This window comes from Phascolarctos cinereus, unplaced genomic scaffold, assembly GCF_003287225.1.
Source record: "Phascolarctos cinereus isolate Bilbo 61053 unplaced genomic scaffold, phaCin_HiC Scaffold_2;HRSCAF=192, whole genome shotgun sequence".
NCBI classification, from domain to species: Eukaryota; Metazoa; Chordata; class Mammalia; order Diprotodontia; family Phascolarctidae; genus Phascolarctos; species Phascolarctos cinereus.
In genome coordinates this window covers 214,033,371-214,057,201 of record NW_027555625.1, presented here as the reverse complement: position 1 = coordinate 214,057,201, position 23,831 = coordinate 214,033,371, and the positions used below count along the sequence as shown (strand labels likewise).

General features: G+C 41.2%; 1 protein-coding gene and 1 pseudogene across 8 annotated transcripts in view; one reads left to right on the top strand and one right to left on the bottom strand.

Moving 5' to 3' along the window:
• Positions 1-1,991: 1,991 nt before the first annotated feature.
• Positions 1,992-23,831, top strand: part of BIRC6 (baculoviral IAP repeat containing 6) — a 307,740-nt gene continuing 285,900 nt past the window's right edge. For 7 of the 8 annotated variants that reach the window (XM_020972336.2, XM_020972335.2, XM_020972334.2 and 4 more), the window contains exon 1: positions 1,996-2,349. In XM_020972336.2, coding sequence (XP_020827995.1) covers positions 2,034-2,349 — 316 coding nt within the window. In that variant the 5' untranslated portion in view covers positions 1,996-2,033. Of the gene's footprint in view, positions 2,350-23,831 lie in introns of all 8 variants that reach the window. The other variant, XR_002321676.2, reaches the window with a different exon arrangement.
• Positions 9,449-10,521, bottom strand: LOC110198172 (COP9 signalosome complex subunit 5 pseudogene; annotated as a pseudogene).

The following is a 23,831-nucleotide window of genomic DNA, read 5'->3' as shown; positions in this document are numbered from 1 at the left end:
TGGAGGCCACATGTAGCCTTCTAGGTCCTCAAGTGCTGCCCTTTGAATGAACCCAAACTTCACAGGTTCAAGTTTGGATTCTGTCAAAGGGCCGCACTTGAGGACCTACAGTGCTACATGTGGTCTCGAGGCCACAAGTTCCCCACCCCTGTGCCTAGGTTAAAATGCTGCCTTAGATGCTTGGCAAGTCTTTTAACCTTTCAGGGCTTCACTTTTCTCATATGTAAAATTGGAATAAGAATAATATATCACAAGGCTGTCGTGAGGATCAAATGACATAATATATGTAGAACACTTGCAACTTTAAAGCCTATTTACATTTACCCTTATAACAACTAAGTTCACTGTTATACCTAAGTACTTATAACAGTTCAAGTGCCTAATAAATGTTTATTGAATTGAATATCTACAGGTTAAAAGAAATCTTGGTGTAGCTTCACCACCGTCAATAAGGCAAACCCAGGAAATAAGACTGGGGCAGAATTCAAGCCCCCCAAGAATTCAAACTTTAAAAGGCTTATATAGACAGGAGTAAAACAATTTCCATGTAAGGGCAAGACAATCCTGACTGTTTTACTGTTGAATAAGGAGGTGGGATTAGGGTCACCTCAGCTCCTCCCCTGTTATAGTATCATTGGGAGATAATAGTAGATTGTTCTATCCTACAAGTCAATCAAGGTTAAAACACTGGGGTCACTCTGCCCTAGTGCTGACTTTACACATACATATGAAAGCAACTTTCAGGTGGGGTTCAGCATATTTTGTGTAGATTCTCACAAAAAACCTGTGATGTATACTGTTATTACCATCTCCATCTTGCCATTCTGGAAACTGAGGCTCATAAATTAAACTGATCTTCCCAGGGACCACATCTACTTATGGTGGTATTTGAACCAAGTTTTTCCCAATTTCAAATCCAGGGCTCTTTCCTCTTACAGTAAGGCAGATCTGGTTCAATTTAAGCAAGATCTTTCTAATAATTAGAGCTGTCCAAAGAGGAATAGCTTGTCTTATGCGGGAAATGAACTCAGTCACTAAATGTTTAAGCAGAAAGGGCAGATGCTATAAAGGTGACTCCTGAACTGGGCAGGGAGTTCATAGGATCAGATTTGGAGCGAAAAGGACCTCAGAGTTAGGACTAGGTAATTTCTAACTGTAAGGCAGTGTTGCATAGTGGGTATAGGATCTGCCCCTGGAGTCAGAAAGAACTGGTTTAGATTCTGTCGGTGACACATGCCAGCAGGAGCAAGTCACTTATCTTCTCAGTACTCCAGGCAATTCTCCACACTCGTCCCCTACACAGATGAAATCACAGGTACAGGCGAAAAAAAAAACCTGTAGTCAAGCTAATTCGAAAAGGCTTCCTGAAATATGTCATTTGTTCTGAGTTCTAAAGCACCAGGATTTGGAGTACATGTTATATCCCTGCTTTGCTACTTGTATGACCTTGGACATGTCGCTTAACCTCTCTTGGTCATGTAAAATGAAAATGTTGGTCTAGCTGACTTCTGTGTTTCCAGTTAGCTCTGAATCTATTAGCTATATGAAAATTTGGGGAGTCCAAGAAGGATGCGAGGGGCCAGGGGAGCTTCCCCGCGCCACGACGCCATGGCCCTCCAGTGGCTGGCGGGAGTCCCACTCAGGCCGGCCAGTGAAGGCGCAGCAGCAGGCGGCAAAGGCGTGAGGGTAGCCTGGGCCCCCGCCCCTATTCCCCCCCCAACGTGGAAAGAGGAGTTTGGCTCGCGAAGCGGGGTGGGGGTGGGGCCACGCGGTGAGAGGCTCGCCGAGCAATCTCGTAGCTAGGATTTGCGAGAGTAAGGGCGCGCGGTGCGCGTGGCAGGCAGGGCCAGTTGTGCGCATGCTTCGTCTGACTCCCAGCTCCTTCCCACCCCACCTCCGGCACCGCCTCCTTTACCCCCGCGGGCCGCCGCGGCTCCCCGCTACTCCCTCCAGCCGCCTGACGTTGCTCGTGCGTGCCCGGCGCCCTGACTTCACTTCCGGTTAACGCTGCTCGGCCTGCCCCCTGGCCCCGGATGGTGACTGGCGGCGGCGGTGCTCCTCCCGGGACTGTCACTGAGCCGCTTCCCAGTGTGATTGTGCTGAGCGCAGGCAGGAAGATGGCGGCTGCCGCGGCCTCGGGCCCCGGCAGCTCCTCCACGGCGGCGGCCGGGGCCGGGGTCTCGGAGTGGCTAGTGTTGCGGGACGGCTGCATGCGCTGCGACGCCGATGGGCTGCACAGTCTCTCCTACCACCCGGCGCTCAACGCCATCCTGGCCGTCACCAGCCGCGGGACCATCAAAGTCATCGACGGCACCTCGGGGGCCACCTTACAGGCCTCGGCGCTCAGCGGTGAGTCCCGGGCGCCCCGGGCAGGACCCCGTCCTCGGCGCGGGGAGGGGCCGGGCCGGGCTTCCGAGTGCCGGGGCGGGCACCGAGAGACAGGTCCCGGCCCTCCGGGGAAGGGGAGAGGCATGATTGGGGGAGGTAGCGGGCGGGCAGCGCCGAGAGGCGAGGCTCGGCCGGGCTCGGCCGAGGGCGGGGTGGGGGTTGGGGTAGAAGCCTATTTTGCCGGCGGCTCCTGCTGGGAAGGAAGGGCCGGCCTGGAGTCTGGCCTGGAGCCGGCGGGGAGCGGTGGTCGTAGGGGCTGCCTTTGTGGGCCTCGACCTTCGGCGGTGAACCCAGCTGCCTCTGCTCGTCTGGGGAGGTTCGGAGGAGGCCCTGGCGGAGCCCGTCTCGAGACGAGGCTGGGCCCGGGATGAAGGTGTTGGGTCCCGTGGAAGGGCGGAAGCAGCCGCCGCCGCCGTCCGCGATTGATGTGAAAGCGAAAGGGGTAGAAGACTGAGCCGGCTGCGGGCAGGCCGGCCGGGAGCCTGCTCCTCCGAGTCGAGGCTCGGGATGAGGGGCTAGGAAGAGCTCGGCTGCCCCCGATTTCGTTTCCCGACCTTCCCCTCCCCTCCCTTCTCATCCTCTTTCTTTCCACTTCTCGGAGAGGGAGAAATAGGCGCCCTCAGGTGCAAAGGGCCTGCCCTTAGGGCTCCCTCGGGTGGGGCGAGGTGTGGGCCGTGCCCTTTCCCCAGGCCCCCAGAGGCATCGGACTGGGCTGGATGCCACTCAAGTGGAGACTTTGCCCCTCTTGCTCCCTGTCTCCATCCATTTCGTCCAGAGGCTAAAAAATTTAGGATAAACAGAAGTGGGAATCTTGGCTCGCCTGGATTCTCGATTAGGTGAAATCACAAGGTTTTTTGTTTTTGTTTTTTTCTGTTTTATAATTTTATGTACTGAAAGGTGGTACTTTGACATTATTAAGACTCCTGGGGAGAAGTTGGTGGGTGGAGGAGTAATTGACAGGCATGGTACCTTTTACCAAATGGTTGTGGGCCAAGTAACGTTTTAATGTGTACTCTCCTTCAAGTAGTATGTGTGTCTAGCTATTTTAATGTTGTATCTCTTCTCTCAGGCTCCAAACAGTAGAATGTAAAGTCCTTGAGAGGAAGTACTGATTTTCCTTTTTTGTCTTTGTATCTCCAGCTTCTGGCACAGTCTCTTGTTTATAGTAGGTTCTTAATAAATGTTTACTGGATTGGATTAATATATATTGGGGCTAGCTTAATTAGAGTTGAGGTGAGGTATCCTTAGATTAGCAACCTTTTTTATGAGAGTGGTTTTAGAGCTATAAATTGGGAGGCAGTCCTGATAAAGTGGGAAGCTTAATGAAACATTTGGAGCCAGAGAAGCAGGCTCAAATTGCAGCACTGATAACTACCTATATGACCTTGGGCAAGTCGCGTAACCCCTTTGGGCCTCAGTTTGTTCAGTTGAAGAATGAGGCTTGACCTTCAAGGTCCCTTCCAGTGCTAAATTTGTGATCCTGCAATATTAAACGAAGGATAAAGAGTTAGCACTGAAGTGGGTGGAGTCGTTTACTCCAGTGGTGTACATTTTTTATATATATGTGTGTAGCTTTAAGGTTTGCAGAGCACCTTAGTCAATTCAAATCAACAGGTATTTATTAAGTGTCTGTTATGTGTTGCACATAGTGTTAAGCACTGGGGATTCAAAGAAAGGGAAAAAAACCCTAAACAATCCCTCCCCCCCACCCCCACATCCCTGCTATCCGGGAGCTCGCAATCTAAAGGGAGAGACCACAAGCAAACCAACTATGTACAAAACTATATCTGCAGGATAGATTGGAAATAGTCACATATTTTACATAAGTATAATCACTTTAACTGTTTTATCTCATTTGATCTTCTCTAAAACCTTGTGAGGTAGGGGACCGTTGTTATACTCATTTAGCAGATGATGAAGCTGAGCTCAAAGAGGTCAGGTTACTTTCCCCGGTTTACACAGCTAGTGATTACCTGAGGCAGGATTTGAACTCAGACTTTCCAGACTTCCAAGTCTAGAGCTCTTTCCAGTATGCCACCTAGGTGCCTCATAATTATAAGAAAATGACAGTAGTTTGTTTAGATATGAAAGAAAAGTGATTAGGGTCACCTGTGTGAATTAGTGACTGAATTTCTTCATTGTTTCTCAGTTAAAATTAGACTTATCATCAGGTGACTAGGCTAGATGCTTTCTTTAAGTTCCTTCCAGCTCTAGACCTATAATTAAAAAAAAATTGCAGAGCATAAACCTGAGCAAAATCTAGAGAGTCAAGGGAAATATTGGTGTCTTGTTTGTTGAAGGGACAGGAGGGTTGTCCCATGTATGTGGACAGGCTCTGGGTCTAAAGTTGTGGTTGTTTGTTCTTCATCCTGGAAGAGGACCATGACATCAGGAAGATGATGCCATGACTTGCAAGTGAGTTGGATTTAAGTGAGGGTGGGCTGTGCAAGGTCACCTGCCTCACTTTCTAAACTTCAGGAATCATCTGGGTCTAGCAACAAGATATAGATCAAGACAGCTGGAGATGGCTCCCAGGTCTACAAGTCTCACCTCCAGAGAGGGTTGACAATTTCTTATTCTGTACTTTAGCGGAATTAGGAATTCAGGGTCCCAAGTGTATGAAATATGTAGTAGGAATTCCAGAAGGTTTAATAAATGAATCGTCTTTGATGTAAATATTTGGGAGTAGGAAGGACTGCATAAGAGATGGGGAATACACCTTATTAATTATCTTGTATGGGTAGAAGAGACTTGAATCTTTGAGTCAGGAAGACCCAGGTTTCAAATCTAACTTTAGAAACTTAGTTTCAGTGTAACTATGGGAAGTTTATCCCCTGAACCTCAGTTTTCTCACCTGTAAAATGGGAATATTTGTAGTACCTACATTACAGAGTTGTGAATATCAAATGAGAAACTGTATATATAGCCCTTTGCAAACCTTAAGATGCTATATAAATGTCAGCTTATTTATAAGTATTAAAGTTTACTTGTGGTGAATGGAAGGAAGAGATCAGGGAGGAAAGGATAGGTTGTATGTGACTAGAGGCCACATTTAGGGTAAGTAATGTTTTTGTACTATGTCAAGATGGTTGGGGAGATCTGAGGCATGCATGTGCTTGTACATAGGTGAGAGAGGAATATGTTTTCTGTGTATTTAACAAGAGAGTGTATGAATAAATGTCCTTTTTGGAAAAGATGATGGAAACAGCAATGAACCCCAAATGGCAGAAAAGTTTTGAGTATGTATACTCAAAAATGTATTATTTCTTTAATTGAAAATACTCCAGTTCTTTCAAAACTGTCTTAAACCACTAAATCAGCCACAAAACTCATCCTAATGCTTAGAATATTTGCTATATCATTCATAGACATACTCTAGTTTACCATTTATTGGGAAAAGAATTGAAGGTCTGTAGTTTTTTTATTTTGTAAGTAGAAGTAACTAAAGTTTAAAATGTTTGTGTTTATGTGTTTTGTAAATAATGGAGATTAATGCTGAGGTGCCTGGGGAGTGAGTGCTTTAGGCAGATATCTGTGTATAGAGGTATGGTATTTTTGTGCTGCTTAGGGTTAGAAGTGGATAAAACTATTTATTTTTATTTCGTATTGGGTAAATTAGAGAGGTTTTTTTTTTTTGCTTTTTAATGAGGCAGTTGGAGTTAAGTGACTTGCCCAGGGTCACACAGCTAGTGTCATGTGTCTGAGGCCGCATTTGAACTCAGGTCCTCCTGACTCCCAAGGCTGGAGCCCTATCCACTGCGCCACCTAGCTGCCCCTAAATTAGAGTTTTATGATTAGAGAGTGGCCTGTGTTTTGTTAAAAAATGTGTGTGTGTGTGTGTGTGTGTGTGTGTGTGTGTGTGTGTGTCTATATATATAAACACACACATATATATATTTATTACAATAGTAGTTGAGTATAGGGCTACATTTATAAGTGAAATTATTGTAGTTGTGTACCTGTGGACATTAGTTCATCAGCTTTTCGAAGATAGGAGCTATTTCTCCTTTATGTTTTCATTTAAACACATGTATGTATGTATGTATGAACATATTTATAGACTCTTATCAGGCCTTTAGCCCAGCTTAGATTATGACACTTTAATGGTTGCTTACCTTGAGGGAAGAATGGGCATGTTCTTTATTGGTCCCCACTATTATTTTGACTGCTTATTTCACTATAGCTTTACTTAATTCCAGGAGATTTGAGAAGATACAAGTGGTAACCATTCAGTTCAATAGTATTCCAGTTAATAAACTTTGTGCCTACTGTTTGTAGATCTGGGGGGGATACAAAAAAAATGCTTAATAGAGATGTGAGGGAAGTGCTTTGTGAAGTGTGTTATGCAGGGGCTGGAAGTGAATGGGGGAAGGAGAATCAGAGAAGCTTCTTGGAAGGGGCAGCATCTTAATTAAGCTTTAAAGGATAGTTAGTCTTTCAATTGATGAAATTAGGGAGGGGGAGTATATATCCAGGACAATGTGATTGCAATGTAGTGTTTGGCAGGGAGTAATAGGCTGGAGTTGTAGAGCGGTGGGAGATTAGGCAGGGCTGAACTTTACTTGGGGGCCGTTGGAAATGTTTAAACAGAAGAATGACATGACAAGATCTGTACATAGGAAATGTACAGGTTATTCTTATTCTTCATCAATGGGAAGGATGGATTGGGAGGAGAGATGCTATTGCATTAGTCTAGGTGGATTGTTTAGTGGGACTAGAGGAAAGTGTAGATGGGAGGCAGTGTTGTTGAAGTAAATTCCAAGACTTGGTAATTTATGTGAGATGAGAGAGGAAAGTAACTGATATTTCAAATATGGGAGACTGGTACTATCATGGAGAGAAATGATGAAGTAAATAGTGAAGAACAAGTGTTCAGTCAATCATCAGGGATACAAAGACAAAATCAAAACAGCTTTAAATTTAGGAAACCTACAATCAAGTCAGGGAGATCAACATCTAGAGGTATAAACTGATGGATAAGAATAGGGGCTGGATCTATGATTTCATCGATGGGGGACATCCATTTCTCAGTGTAGGTTGATACTTTTTCTGTAGTTTATAGTCTTAGAGAATTGCCAAGGGCACTGAGAGATTAAGTGACTTGCCCAGGGTTATATAGTTCTTACCAGTAGGAGATAGGACTTGAATTGAACCCAGATCTTTCTGACTTGGAGGCCAGCTCACAACAGTGAAGGAGTTTGTCTGACAATGTGTATAATGTTGTGCTCCCTGTAGTCTCCTGTCTCTATGGATATGGGTTATTAAAATTATTTAGAGTTTGGCTTTGTAGTGCTTTTTTCCTACTTAGATTATTGTAGTTATATATGTTCTGGTTCTGCTTATTTTATTTTGTATTCATGATGTTCTTTCCAGCTCTAGGTCTATGAGCCTATGAAAATAAATTTTCTCATTTTTCTCTTAGTCCTCATTTCTTCAGTTATGTATCACAATTTATTTAGCCATTTCCCAATTGATGGGTACCCATTTAGTTGCTACCACAAAAGTACTGCTGTAAATACTTTGATATAGATGAAATCTTTGTTTTTACCATTTTTGCCAATTTTCTGGATGTGAGATGAAACTCAACTTGTTTTAATTTTCTTATTTTTAGTGATTTAGAACATGTTTTCATATAGTTATTGATAGTTTGGATTACGTTTGAATTCTGCATGTCCTTTCACCACTCATCGATTGGGGAATGGACTTAGGCCTTAAATATGTGTCAGTTGCTGAAATATCTTGGATATTAGGCTTCTGCTAGTAATATTTGATGCAAATTTTTTTGCTACATAATTTATCTTTCATCTATGTCGATTTTATTCTTGCAAAAACTTTAATTTTAGGTGATTGACATAATCGGTTTTTGTTTTATCTATCAATACAATTTTATTCAGTGCCTGTTATGTGCTAGGTACTGTTAAGTGCTGGGAATACAAGAACAAATGTGAGAAAGTTCTTGTCCTTAAGGAATTTATATTCTACTGATCAGAAACAGTATGCTCCCAGATAAGTAAATATGGCATATATACAAATAAATGCAGTGACTTGGAGATGGAGGAGCACTACAGCTGAGGATAAAGAAAGGCAGTTGAGCTGAGCCTTGAAGAAAGCTAGGGGTTCCAAGAGACAGTTGCAGAGACAGTGCATTCCTGGCATGGGGGACAGCCTATACAAAGGCGTGGAGGTGGGAGGTGAATTATCTGTATGGGAAATGGCAAGCAAGGGCACTTTAATTGGAGCCTAGAGTGAGGGAAGTGTTAATGGAAACAGCTTGGAAAGATAGGCTGAAGACAGTTTATGAAAGACTTTTAAACCAAGGAATTTTTATAATTTAGCCTAGAGGAAATGGGGAACCATTGAAGGTAATTTAACGGAGGTCTAGTTATCCCCTTAACAAAAGGATTTGTTCTGTAAACTTGAACTCAGTCAAAAGGCTGCACCCAAGGACCTAGAAGGCCATGTGTGGCCTTGAGGGCGCAGGTTTCCCACCCCTGGTTTGGACGTTTGTCTTTGCCTCAAGAATGTCAGTTTGGTATAAGATGAATTGGAGAGGGTAGAGACTGTTAACAGGAAAACCAGTTATAGTTATATGGAGGCCAGTGAGAGGCTTTTACAGTAGCAAAGGTGAGAGTAGTTGCCTAAATCAGAGGAGTTGCCAGAGAAAGGGATTGGTGTGAGATGTTGTACAGGTAGAGTTGTTGAAACATCAAGACTTTGCAACTGTTTGGAGGGATAGTGGTGATAGTGAAGGAAGGGGAGAGTAAAGAGTTGAGGATGATGCCTAGATTGGTTCCTAAACCTGTATGTGTCAGAGACAGAACTTGAAGCCAGGTTTTCTTTTTTCTTTTTTCTTTTTTTTCATTTTAAAGAAATTTTTATTATAGCTCAGTGATCAGTATAAATAACTAAAAGCCAATATCTAAGTGACAGTTCTTTAGTTTCTTCTTAAGAAGTTTTCCAAAGCAGTCTTCTGGAATATTTTTAATACGACTAATAGAATTTCAAGGCACTTTGTTCTGCAAATCAGATTTTTGATGACCAATTTTAAAGTGTTAACTTGAGTATTTTTCTCATACTGGCTGTCAAACAAAGGAAATACCTCTAAGAAGGCATAAATGAGTAACTACTCGATGGCATTCTTTAAGAAATATTAATTTGGTTGAAGAGTTTATCCTTAATAACCTGAGACATCAATCCATGGATAGCTTCTATGGTGGTCTTACAGCTGTCTCTTGTTGCTTTAGCAAGTTTGTCTTCTGACTTTCGGTCATGGTTTCTAAACCCAATGAAACTTCCTCCCAAGCTAAGCTTCTGACTGTTCTAGTTTTTCAGATAAATCAAAGACTTGTCCAGTAGTATAGTCTGCATTCGTAAGTAAGCTGGAAGAACTCAGAGTATTTACCCCAATATTTGTTCCACAGAAGTTCAAGCAATTTTTGATCCAAAGATAATTTAAAGTAAGAGACTTCTAAAGCACAGTACTGTTTGTAGTGTACTCCAAAGTCTTCTATTTTATTAAGTGGAATAGTCTGGTACTCAGAGCGACCTTCATCTGGTGGTTTATAGCCCTTTGGGTAGGTCCTAAAGGCACCAAGATTCACTTTTCCTGCAGATATTGTTCTTGTTGGATCAATAACTATTGCTACAAGTGGTTCTTGAAACTGCTGATTGAGCATCTGGGCGCTAACATCAATCCCAGAGAGCCAACAACCATAGCCAGGGTGGCTGTGATACCAGCCAATTGCATTTTCAAGTCGACCCACCAGTTTTGCATTTTCTATATATGCTGCCATATGTTCATATGTAGCGGCTTGGGCATTAACTCGAGTTTCTGTGCCCTCTACTAGTAAAGCAAAACTGTCCATAATGATCATGGTTTCACCATCCACTTTCCCGAGCATCAAACCCATCACTTCCAAGTTGCCTCCTGATCTAGCATGCATCACTATTTTCAGTAGGGATAAGGCTGAGATGTTGCAGTACTTAAAGTAATGGTGATCCTTAGTCCAGGGCTTGGCCGCCAGGATTTCCTGCTGCTGCTTCTTGTCGTACTTGTAGATCTCGTCGATGCTCTGGGCTTCCTGCATGTTGTTGGCCAGCTCCCAGCTCTTCTGGGCCATGCCACTCCCCTAAGCCTCCGCAGCAGGCCCTCCCCTCCCTCCTGGCCTCGGGGCAAGAACTTGTGACCCTCGTCCCCTGCCGTAATGCAGCCCTCGGTTAACAGGTTCTCCGAGCTGCCATGACACCGGGAACCTGCCAAGTTTTCTTTATTCTAAAACCAACACTGTAATCTTCTATGCTATTGAGACAGTTGAGATTATACACCATAAATTTTAAGTGGTCGAAATTAGCATAATGTAGTGACTTCATTAGAGCTTTCTCCAAGAAGTAGGGTATGTATGTTTCTCAGAATTGAGGATCAGTAGGTCAGGAACAACTCTAGAGGGTGTGTGTATGTGAGGTTCAGGTAATGATGGGTTCTCAGATGGTAGTATTAAGTTGGCAGACTTTATTCCCGTTGGCCAATTCATGGAAAGTAGAAGTCAACTGCTTCTTTATCCCAAAGCCTATTGAGAAAATTTCAACCCTGACCCAGTAAATACTTTATGAAGTTGGGTTATTATAGTTCAAGTTCTTATCACTTCTCACTTAGACTATTGTAATAGCCTTTAATTGGTTTCCCTGCCTCAATTCTCTTCCTATTCCAATTCATCCCACCACTCAGCTGCTAAAATGATTTTTCTAAAGTGTAGATATGACCATGTTATCCCCTACTCAGTAAATTCCAGTGACTGTACTTATTTCTAGGATTGACTATAAAGGTCTGTTTGGCATTCAAAACTCTTAATAACTTGTCCCCTTTGTGTATAGTTCTAATCTTTTTATACTTTATTATCTTCCATATACTATATAATCCATTCCTACTGTTGGTTTTGTTAGAACAGGATACTACATCTTCATCTCTATGCCTTTGCACTGTCTCTTCTTATGCCTGAAATGCTCTCCCTTCTCTAATTTTCCCTCTCCTCACTCCCTCTGCTTCCTCACTCTTACCCCTTTGCTTCCCTACCTTCCTTCAGTACAGCTCAGATTCCATTTTCTGCTGGAGTGCTCTCCAGTGCCTCCTAGTTGCCTCATGCCTTCCTCTCTGAGATAACCTTTCTATTCTGTATATCTTGTGCATACTTAATTATTTATTTGTCATCTCTCCCATTCGCATGTGAGTTCTTTGAGGGAAGTGCTTTTTTTTTTCCTTCCCCTTTTATCCCTAATGCAGAAATTCTTAATCTTTTCTGTGTCATGGATCCCTTTGCCAGTATGGTGAACTTCATGGACTCTTCAGAATATTTTTAAATGCCTGAAATAAAGTACACAGGATTACAAAGGAAGCCAATTCTACTGAAATACATGTATCAATTTTGTTTTTAAGTTCATGGACCCTAGTTTGAGAACTCCCGTTGCTTAGTGTAGTACTGATACATGTTGTTGTTCAGTCATTTCAGTACTATTCAACTCTTCGTGACCCCATATTGGGTTTTCTTGGCAAAGATACTGGAGTGGTTTGCCATTTCCTTCTCCAGCTCATTTTACAAATGAAGAAACTGAGGCAAATGGGGTTAAGTGACTTGCCCAGGGTCACATTGTCAGAGGCTAGATTTGAAATCAGGTCTTCCTGATTCCAGGTCTGGAGTTCTGCATCACCTACCTGCCATAATAAGAGCTTAATTAATATCTAATAAGAGCTTCATAAATATATAATAAAAGCTTAATAGATATTTGTTGACTTGATATATTGAGAAATATTTTTTATAGATTAGTGGGTGTTAGGGATTACTAATCTTTATAGGCTGAGACAGGGAGGATGACAGGTTTAGTACAATATACATAGAGTAACTAAACTAAGATTATGTAGGGTAAGAGACTGCCTGGCTAATGGTTAGAAAGATAGGCTCTAAGTCAAGAAAGTCTGGTTTCAGGTCTTCTCTCTGACACACAGAATGGCTGTGTGACCCATTGCAAATTACTTCACCTCTCAAATACCACAGGCAGCTTGCTAAGACTTTAGGTTACAGAACTGCCAAATCTGCATTGAAAAATTCTATTTTCTTACTAGGAAGCTTTCTAAAATGGGATGAACTCATATTTATGGACCAAAATAAAGTTTATTAGTATATGCCTTCAGTGTGACTCTTTTATACTAGGACTGCTATTGCCTGTTAGTTGGAGTCAGAACTGTTGATGTAAGGAATAATGGTGGTGATTTTCCACTGGTTTTGTTGGTCAAAATTTCTGCGGATCTGAATGGTATTCTAAATCTAAGCCTTCTAAAAGCTGGTCTCAACCAACTCTTCCAGTCTTTTATTTCATAATTGATCTCCATGTTGAACCCCACCTCTCTGATAAACTGGATCACAAATTTGAGAAAATTTGTTCAAGGTCATTCTTAGCTTTCTTGAATACCTGTTACCCTACTATCCATTCATTCAAATCCTGAGTAAAACCTCCCCTGCTTATCCCAGACTGTTATCATTTTAATTCTAGTAGTACCTACTTTTGGTATTTTTTTGTTTGCTAATTAATCTTTTTTACTGCCTTGTGATAACTATTATTATTGTCTTGAACTCTTATTTATCAGTACATTCTGGTTTCTTCAGACAAATTAACTTACCTCCTTTTAAGAATTATGCACTCAAATTCAGCAAGTGATTCTGCTGTGTGCCAAATTTAGAGTTCACAGAATTTCTTTGAATTTTTATTTAAATTGTTCATTTGTGATCTTTCCATCTAAATTGTAAGACCTTTTATGATATGGACCTCGCCTTATGCTTCTTTGCATAGTGCCAAGTACATGGTGTATAGTATAGTGGATAGAATTGCATATTAGCTGATATATAGTAGGTGCTTAATAAATGCTTGTTGAACTGAATTAATTTGGTCTGTGAGCTTCCTGTTACTCTGTAAAAGATTTACTTTTGATCCTTGAAACACTTCCCCCTCCTCCCCTCTACTTCATTGCTCATATCATTAGCTATATCCCATGTCTATGCTTTTTTTTATACCTAGGCAAATTTACTAGTCGCCTGGGAATGATTCATATGTCAGGCACTGTACACAACTCTGGAGATAGAAAAATGAAACAGTCCTTACCTTTAAGGTTCTTATTTTCTACTGGGTAGAAACAACATGTGCACACATAAATAAAAGGAAAATATATACAGATGTCCCGAAAGCCTTAGTGCAGTTTTAAGCTGCTAAAGCTTTAAATTACACTAAGACTTTTGGAACAACCTTTACAGATAAAATGCAAAGTAATGGGGAAGTTATTAGTATTAGTTATTAGTAGGTGGAATCAGGAAAGGGCCTCCTGTAGGAAGTGGCACTTGAACTGTCTTTTGAGGAAAAATAGGGATTCTCTAGGTAAAGATGAAGAGGGAGTCAAGCCAGTGAATATTTATTAAGTGCCTACTATGTGCCAAGCAGTGTGCTAAGTACTAGGGGTACAAAGAAATGTAAAAATAGCCCTTTCCCCTTAAAGAACTCACAGTCTAATGGAGGAGACAACATGCAAACATGATCAGGAAAATTTGGAGATGATTAACAGAGGGAAGACACTAGCATTAAGGGGGATCCGGAAAGGCTTCTCGAAGAACTTGAGATTTTTAGCTGAGACTTGAAGGAAGCCGTGGAAACCAAGAAGTTGAGGAGATCATGGGGGACAGCAGGTGAAAATGCAGAGACTGGAGATGTCTTGTGTGAGGGGGCTAGTGTCATTGGATCATAGATTACATGGAGTAGGAGGGAGTAAGGTATACGACTGGAAAGTAGGAAGGAGGCAGGTTATAATGCCGTTTAATTGTCAAACAGTTGGGGTTTGCCTGTGAGTGACATAGTCAGACCCACTCTTTAGAAAGATCACTTAGCTGAATGGAGGATGAACTGGAGTGAGGAGATATTTGAAGCAGGGAGACCAACTAGCAGGTTATTGCAAAGTCCATTTGTTAGGTGATAAAGGCCTATACCAGGGTGATGGAAATGTTAGAGGAGAGTAGGGGAATATAATATATGAGTGATAACCTGAAGGTAGAAATGATAGGACTTAGCAGCAGATTGGTTGTGAGGGGTGAGAGAAAGAGAGTGAGTGAGTGAGGAGTTGAGGATGAAACCTAGGTTGCAAGTGTGAATGTCTGGGGAGGGTGGTGGTACCTTTGATAGTATTAAGGAAGTTGGGAAGAGGGAAGGCTTGTTTTGGGGAAAGATGACAAGGAAATTTGGGATTTGAATTGAGCTTAGGACTGGATAAATAGATTTGAGACTCTGTCTTCACAGAGATGAATTCATAGGATTGATGAAATTACCAAATGAAATAGTATAGAGGGAGAAGAGAAGATGGTTTAGTGGATCAAGATGTAAGAAAGGGGACTGACAAGGAAGAGTCCTACAGGTATGAGAAAAGAGTGCTACTGAAAACCTAGAGAGAAGAGAGTGTCCAAAAGAGCATGATCAAGAGTGTCAAAGGCTTCAGAGATATCAAGAAGAATGTGGATAGATAAAAGGCCATTAGATTTGGTCATTAAGAGAGATCATTGGTCAGTTTGAAAGAATTTTCCTTAAAGGATGTGATATGGAACCAGACTGCTAAGAGTTAAGAGAGAGAGAGGAAAGGAAGTGGAGGCATCAGTTTGTACATGGCCTTCTCAGAGACTTTAGCCAGGAAAGAAGGAGAAGAGAGAAAAGATGATAGCTAGTAGGGGTTAGGGATTCACAGACTTGTTTGTAGGCGGCAGGAAAGCAGCCAGTAGACAGGAAGAGATTGAAGATAAATGAGGATGGGTTTGATAGAGGGGGCACTATTTGCTGGAGAAAATAGAATGGGGTCATGTGTGTTAGAGATGTTTGCTCTGGCATAGCTCTTTTGCTCATCTCTTCATGAAGGTTAGAGGTGAAAGAGGAGATAGTGAGGGAAGGCATCTAAATGATGTGAGGAGGAAGGGAGAAGAGGGAGCCCTTGGTCAGTGGCCTCAGTTTTTTTTCACTGAAGTATGAGGCAAGGTTCTCAGCGGCTCCATACCTATCGACAGGGAGGTGGGGAGAGAAGCCATGGGAGTTTGAGGAGTGATGAAAAAGTTTGGAAAAACTGCAATGGCGAGTGAGTAGTGAATCAGTTAGAGTGATGTAAAAGGTTTGCCTTGCTCATCAAGCATCACCATTTGGAAGTATGTAACCTAAATTTGTGGAGAACCTATTCAACACAGTTAAATGATTTTATCTAGCTTCATTTGGTAGTAGGAGAATGGGAGTGAAGGAATGAAGGCAGAAGATAGCGAGAGTTATCCAAGCCAAAATTTGGCAGGGCAAGATTAGTGATTGGATAAGGGAGCAAAGGGACTTGAGAGTACAGGATACCATAGAGGTAGACTGATTCACCAAGGGATTAAGATAGGGGTGGGAGGAGAATGTAGCTAGTGTAGGGGTGATGACCTGAAAAAGTACTGAGAGGTGGAGGGATTGAAGATCATGTTGAATATAAAGAAAAATGTTGATGGAATGATAAAAGATTATGATGAGATAAAGGAATTTCAGAGTTTATGAATGTTGAAGTTGAACATTTGTGAGTGATGATGGCAAGATCAAGAGTATGACCGTCTCTGTGGGTAATCGAGGTTGAGTAGGAGAGTTGATTAGGGCAAGTGAATAAATTGAGGAATTGGGAAGTTAGGGTGTCTGAGGGAATATCAGTTTGTTTTGGGGGAATATCAGTCAGTAAATGTGTATTAAGTATCTACTCAGTTCCAGACACTGTGGATATAAATAAAAAGAAAGACAGTCCCTGCCCTCAAGGAACTTAAAATCTAATGGGAGAGGACAACACACAAAAGGAAGCTGAAAAGAGGGGAAAAGGTGCCTGTGATGGGGGTGGGGGGCAGGCAGGAAGAAGTCCAAGCTATGGGGAAAGGAAGAGAAGTATATCATTATGTATGTTGAAAGAACATCAGGTTTTCATGGTACTACTCTTTCTTGGCCCTCATCCTTCCTGTAAGAACTCTCCTAGTCTCCTCTACTGGACTTCTCTCACCTGAGTGACTCCCCAAAGCTCAAGTATAAGGGCAGGAATTAGAGAGGAGAGAAAAACTGTGAGCCAGGCACTGGACTTGTAGAAGAATAATAGTGTCCTGTTAATAGCTACTAGAATCTTGATTGGTTGATTAATAGGGATTGAATGAACCTCAAAGCAGGAGGGATTACTGAATGATAGTAGTAGAAGGAGAGTCTGAAAGTGGGAGAAAGAAGTATTCTGATTCTTCCACCACAACTTGTGAGCCAGTTGTATGAGTGAAACCACACCCAGTGCTGAAAAGGGTGGTAGGGTAAGCTGTAAGGAGGGAGCTAGGTTTCAGGGAGTATGAGAAGAGAGAAGGAATGAGAAAGGAAGGTTTAAGGTGAAAGCAAGTTTGTTACCTATGGAGCAAGCATTCTAAGAAAGCTCAATGGGAAAGTTCAGTAGATCTGAAGTGGGGCATTGTAGGGGTTGGATAATTTTGATCTTGCCATCACCCATAAGTATTTGACTTTTCATGTTCATGAACTCAGAAATTCTTTCAACTGATCATAAACTTTCATCATTCCATCTTTCCTATGCCTTATTGACCCCACTAAACCTGTTCTTCATCCTCAGTGAGATCTTCATTCCCTTCTTCCATCAGTCCTTTCCCTGGTCTTCACCCCTGCTGTGACCACACTGTCCTCCCTTCTCTATCTTAACCCATTGCTGAACCAGTTCAACTCTACATAATCTTTTACTTTCTCTCAATTCTTTTATCCTCCTTTCCTGTCCCTATTCATATCTTGTCAAATCCTAGCCCTGGATTACTCTAATCATTTGCCTCCTTTGCTCCCAGGTGGAGCTGGAGGAAATCACAAAACCTAGTTACCTGGTTCTACTACAAATTTGTATTCTTATCTCAACTGTGCCTTCACTGCAGTGAGATAGTGCTTAACTCCTTCCCTACTTCTCCCTAATTGGTTTGCTACTACTACTCCAGAAGCAGCTGGCAGCACTGTAGATAGAGCTGGATCTGGAGTCTGGAAGAGTTTAAATCTAGCCTCGCTTACTAGCTGTGTGATCATGGGCAAGTCATTTAACCTCTGTTGATCTTAGTTTCCCCAACTGTACAACGGGAAATATAGCACTCATCTCCCAGGGTTGTTGTGAGGATCAATTGAGATAATATTTGTGTGTCTTGTATTTACCTAGTTATTTATTTTGTTGTTTCCCTATTTAGAATATGAATTCCTTTGAGGTCAGGGACAGTTTTTACCTTTTTTAGTATCCTTGGTGTTTAACATATAGTATGAGCTTTATGAATGCTTGTTGACTCACTTTCTGGGTTCAGGACACTCTGCAACTTGTTATCACCTACCTTTACAAATGTATCTCATTGTTTCCTACTGCACACTTTATGTTAAGAGTCAAAATAGACAACTCTCTTTGAACTGCATTCTTTATGAGCGTAATGCTGACAGAACTTTGGACTAAGCCATGTGGTCTAGTTTAAGGAAAAAGGAATGTTTATTAGACAGGAGAGCAAATTTAAAGGGAGTGTGATAACTTTCTTTAAGTGCCTAAACGGATGTCATTTAGAAGTGGGATTAGACATTTTTCTACTTGGCCCCACAGTGCAAAACCAGAAATAGAGTATTCACGCTGAGAAACTGATTTAAGGTTAACATAGGGAAAAACTTCCTAATTAGAGCTCTCAAAGATGCTGGCATGGGAGGCAGTGGGTTCTCATGCATTGGAGGCTTTCACATAGAAGTCAGATGATCAGTTGTCAAAGGTGGGATTCTTTTTTTCTGATCTGGTTTAAACTAGATGGCTATTGAAATTCCTTCCATCTTTGATATTCTGTGATTCCATTGTGTTTTATGATGGGTCCAGGGGTGGGAAACCTGTGTCCTCAAGGCCACATGTGGCCCTTTGACTGAATCGTTTTATTAAGGGGATTTGTCCTGTGAAGTCTGGGTGAGACTGTTTTAGTTTATAAAGATGGTAAGTAGGTATCAAGCAAATTATTTGGTAGCAAAGGAGTGTTTGCTGTATATATTTGTATGTATTGCTGTGGTTTCTTTAATTAGTAGCATTTGGACTATATGGATCATATTGTTCTTAATATAGACTGTATTCTTCCTCCTCCCCCATTTAGTTTGTATAAAACAGGGAACCCTGTGATCTGTGCCTTTTTTTAAAAATTGATACAGCTTTCTTTCCATAAGAATTTGGTTTTAGGGAGTTGGCCTACATATAGATCAAGATATTGACCTTAGATATATAATTTTACCTTTTTGGAATTCCCACCTCCACAATCTATCATTAGTGTCAGTATTTGACTACATAAAAATATTTGCGTATGAATCAACAACAGTCAATAATTTCTTAAGTTGCTATGGATACAAAGGAAAAAAAAGGAAAAAAAAGAATTGATCTTGTTCTCAAGGAGCTTCCGTTCTGTTAGGTGAGACAGTATGTTTGTTGTTTTGCTGTTCAGTTGTGCCAACTCTTCATGACCCTATGGACCATAGCATGCCAGACCATTCTATTCTTCACTATCTCCTGAAGTCTGTCCAACCTCATGTTATTTGCTTCCGTGACATATCTCTTTCATCCTTTGCCAACCCCTTCTCCTTCAATGTTGTCATTTTCCCCCTCCAAACATGCTACTCTTCTTATCCTGCTTTTCCCATATAAGCACTGATTTTTTTTATTGGAAAGTCGAATATAGTGACTAGAAATGAAGCAAAATGTGGCATATTTATTAAGTGATCACTAAGTATCAACCAGCATTTATTAAGTTTATGTGTGACAGGAACTGAATCAGGGATACAAAGTACAAAAAAACCCAAAAAACAGACCATGCTCTCCAGGAACTTTGATTCTAATGGGGAGGACATGTGTGGTACATAAAAAGCACTGTAGATAAAAAGACAAGTGGTACTTGAGCTGAATCTTGAAAGAAGTCAGGGATTCTAAGGGCTTGAGTATGGAGAGCATTCTAGGCCTGAGAGATAGCCAGTGCAAAGGCATCAAAATGGGAAATGAAGCAGTGGGTGTGAGGAACAAGAAGTAGGCCAGTATTATAGAACCATAAAGTGCTTGAAGGGGGATGAATGTGTAAGAAGATTAGAAAGATAGGAAGGGGCCAGGTTGTGAAGAGTTTAAATGCCAAACATAGGAATTTGTATTTTGTACAGGAGGTAATAGGGATTCATTGGAATTGACCAAGTTTGAGGTTGTCATGTGTCAGATCTTTGTTTTAGGAAAATTCACTTTGATAGGAGAGCTAGAAGATGGTTTGGAGGGGGGGAGAGATTTGAAATACAGAAACCAGTTAGAAGGCTATTTACAGTAAGTAGTCCAGGTGAGAGTGTTTGTACAAGGGTGGTAGCTAAGTGAGTGGAGAGTAAAGGATATATGTGAGAAATTTTGGGAAGGTAGAAAAGATAAGACTTGACAATAACTTGTATTTGTGAAGTGAATTCAGGTGAGGAGTTGAAGAAGTTGAAGAACTGAAGTTGCAAGCTTATTTACTTGGAAAGATGGCGATGCTCTCAGCAGTGAGAAGGGGGAGTTCAATGACATGACAGGTTTCTGTAAAAGATAGGAAGTTCTGTTTGAGCAGGTTGAGTTTGAGCTGCCTGTGGGACATCCATTTCAAAATGTCCAATTAACAGTGGGGAATGTGGATTTGTGTTATAGGATAGATAGGATGGGTGGGGGGAGGTAGTTTCTTTTATACATAATACCTCATACTCTTCTTGCTCTAGAGATCAATAAATTTTTTAAAAAAATTTGGTACCTATTAAGCTTCTTATGTACTTTACGTACATAAGGATGTACATAGGATGGAGACTAGGACTGGATATAGATCTGGGAATCATGCATAGAAATGATATATATATATATATATATATATATATATAATATATAATATAGTTGTATGTATAGTGCAAAGGGCAATGAATTTGGAGTCAAGACTTTCTTCTAGCTAACTGCCTTGGTTAAGTCATTCAGTCTTCTAGTGCCTGAAGCACTAAATATTGCAAAATGTGGTATATATCAGTTGTGGATGACTTCCAAATTTGTATCATCAGAATGTATTTCTACACTGAGAATTCTCTTTACTCTCTGGGCAAAGAATCTTTTTACTCTGTTCTTATGTGACATCAGTGAAGTCCAGACTCATTGAGTTCTTGAGGTTTTAGCTATTTGATCAAGCTCACAAATGGTGTCTTCTAAAAAAGAAAAAAGACAGGGAAAACAGATTAGGTAAGCCTCTGTAGTTCTAATGAAGTCGGTCAAATTCTGATAACCACATCACCTTTGTCTAAGTGATGGAAAACATTCTTCCAACTATAACTTAAATACTTCGGGAAAATAAAGTCTTCTTGTAAGTCCTGTAGTTATTAAAATTATAAACTGTTCAGATTCAACCAAATTTTGATGCCAGTGAGCTCTTAATGCCTTTTCATTCATTCAATTAGTTATCTTCATTCTCCTGAAACTACTTAGTATAATGTAAGAAGGAAATTCCTGCAAGGAAATATCTGTAAAATTATTATGTTCCAGACAGTCCTTCATTTCTCTCCCCCCCCCCCCATGTAGTAATGTTGATTGGGCTGTGTGAATGGTATGGTAAGCACTTTGGCTCTACACTTTTTTTTTTAAGTGAAGCAGTCAGAGTTAAATGACTTGCCCAAGGTCACATAGCTAGTGCGTGTCAAGTGTTTGGTCTGAGGCCGGACTTGAACTCAGATCCTCATGACTTCAGGCCCGGTGCTCTATCCACTGCACCACCTAGCTGCCCCTGGCTCTACACTTTTTAAAAAAGCAATTATGATAAAACTTATTATAGTCTCCTGACCTTATTACAGTCTCATTTAGAAATTATTCTCTTATACTGTATATAGGCAGGTAGGTAGGTGCTTAGTGGATAGAATGCTGGTTCTGAAATCAAGAGGACCTGGATTCAAATACAACCTTGCTTACTGTGACCCTGGACAAATCATTTAACTTCTGTCAGCTTCAGTTTTCTTAACTGTAATGTAGAGATTATAATAGCATCTACTTTCCAGGGGTGTTGTGAGGATCAAATGAGATAATATTTGCTAAGTGAGGTAGCAAGGTGGCACAATGGATAGATGCTGGGCTTGAAGTCAGGAAGAACTGAGTTTATATCCAAGCTAGACACTTAGTAGCTGTTTAATCTGGAACAAATTTCAACTCTGTCTCAGTTTACTCAATTGTAAAATGAAGATAATAGCACCTATTTCCCAGGGTTGCTGTGAGGATAAAATGAGATAATATTTGTAAAGTGCTTAGCACAGTGTCTGGCACATAGTAGTAGGTATTTAATGAATTCCTTTCTTCCTTCCTTCCCTCTGTCTGTCCCTCCCATCCTGCTTTCCGTTATACATTTTATGGGAAGAAAATTGATCTTGGATTCTGTTGTTAAACATTGCATGCCCAGAAGTGTGTGTGTGCTCTTGTTCGCATTGGCTGTCATCAGTGGATTTTTTTTTTGACAGTGTTCATAGGATCATAGATTTAGAGTTGGGAGTGACCTTAGAGGCTGTTGATTCTAACCTCTTAATTTCCTTTCACAAATGAAGAACATGAAGGCTAAGAGATTATGACTTGTCCAGGGTAACACAGGTAATAAGTATCCTTGTGCTAGATTTAAACTCAGGATATATAGCCCAGTGCTATGTCCATTTTACCACCTAGCTGCCTAACAAAAAAAGTACTTCACACAAGACTGAATGTGAAGTACATAAATAACAGGGCTGCTAAACAGAAAACAAATTGGAAGTGAGGCAAGAGGAATGTGCTTAGTTTTATGTCCTGCGTCTTAAGGTGTCTGCTAGAAAAAAAGTCAAGCTCTGTTCAACTCCAGTTCTTGTAACTGGTACCAACGTTTAACTATTTATTTTTATTTTTATTGGAGAATAGAAAAGGAGGCACAGAAGTGCAATGAAATCAACCAGTTAGTAAACATTTATTAAGTGCCTGCTATGTGCTAGACACTTGCTAAGCTCTGGGGATACAAAAAGGCAAAAGATGCTTACAGTCTAATGGGGGAGATAACAAGACAGATACATACAAAGCAATCTATACTAGGATAAATAGGACAAATTAACATATGGAAGGCAGTCCAATTAAGAGGGATTGGGAAAGTCTTCCTGTCTGTTGAGAGTTAGTTAATCATTATGCGTTAGGAATATGATGTGTGATATTGTTATGTCAGAGAACTTTAGTTTGAATTCTGTTGTTGGATACTTCGTGCTTGTATGACTTTGGGGAAATCACTTCTCTAAGTCTTAGTTTCTTCCGTCTTTAAAGGGAATTGGAATAGATGATTTTTAAAGTCCTTTCTAACTCTAAATCCTGTGATCTTGTATTTAAAAAAATCCAGATAAGGAAAATCCGTTTAGACTTTTGGTGCTTTGATAGCTATTGTAGGTCTGAAATTTGTCTAAACAAATTTGTGTTCTATAGTAATCAGACAGTGTAGGCTATCTGTTGAGATCTGATAGCTGCCTGAAAGGTCAAAAGTGTCATCTATGGGGCACATGGATGGATATATTAACACTTACCTCAAAGCACTGAATGTTCTGACACCATAGTGGTATGAAGTAAATCCACTTGAATGATGGTTTGGTAATCAATGTGGACTAGCACAGGAGTTTATAATCAATAATCTTTAGAGATGTTCTGGAACATAATTTGCTTAGTTCTTAGGTTGAAATTCTCTTTCTATGGGATGCTATTGTTGTACCAAGAAATCAGCGAGCGAGACCCAGACGTAATTTAGGATGTGGATTTATTAGTGCGCAGCTGCCAGGGGTATGCACATCCAAATCAAGCAGCCCCTATCAGGGGTCGAGCTAGGGTTTATATGGAAAAGAGTATGGGAAAGAAATGCCCGGAACACTGATGAGGTAATCCAAAGGTGCAGTTGTCTTTGGGGACTATGGATGGGAAAGTACGGGGAGTATACCGGACAGGGAGGGGGATGGATCTTTGGAGTCTGGCAGGAGGAAGAGTTCTTGGGCTGGTCAAGGACACTCCTCTCCCTCTGTCTTGATGAGAGAATGCTCTTCAACAAGGGAAAGCTTTCTCACAACACAGGAACTTACTGAGGAATTGGGAGGCTTCCAGAGACATAATCTAAGGACTGGGGCCTGAGCAGCCCAGCTCTGTGTAGCTGTACCAGGGAGAGAGATAACGGTCATGCTGAGGCCCATGCATGAATAACTGCTAAGCACAGTGTCCTTGGGCTGGGAAATGGTTGTTAGAGACAGTGTTTCTGAGACTAGGGAGAAATTGGGGCACAAGTACAAGCACAAGCACCCGAGCACCCCATTATTATGGGTCAGAAATCACACAA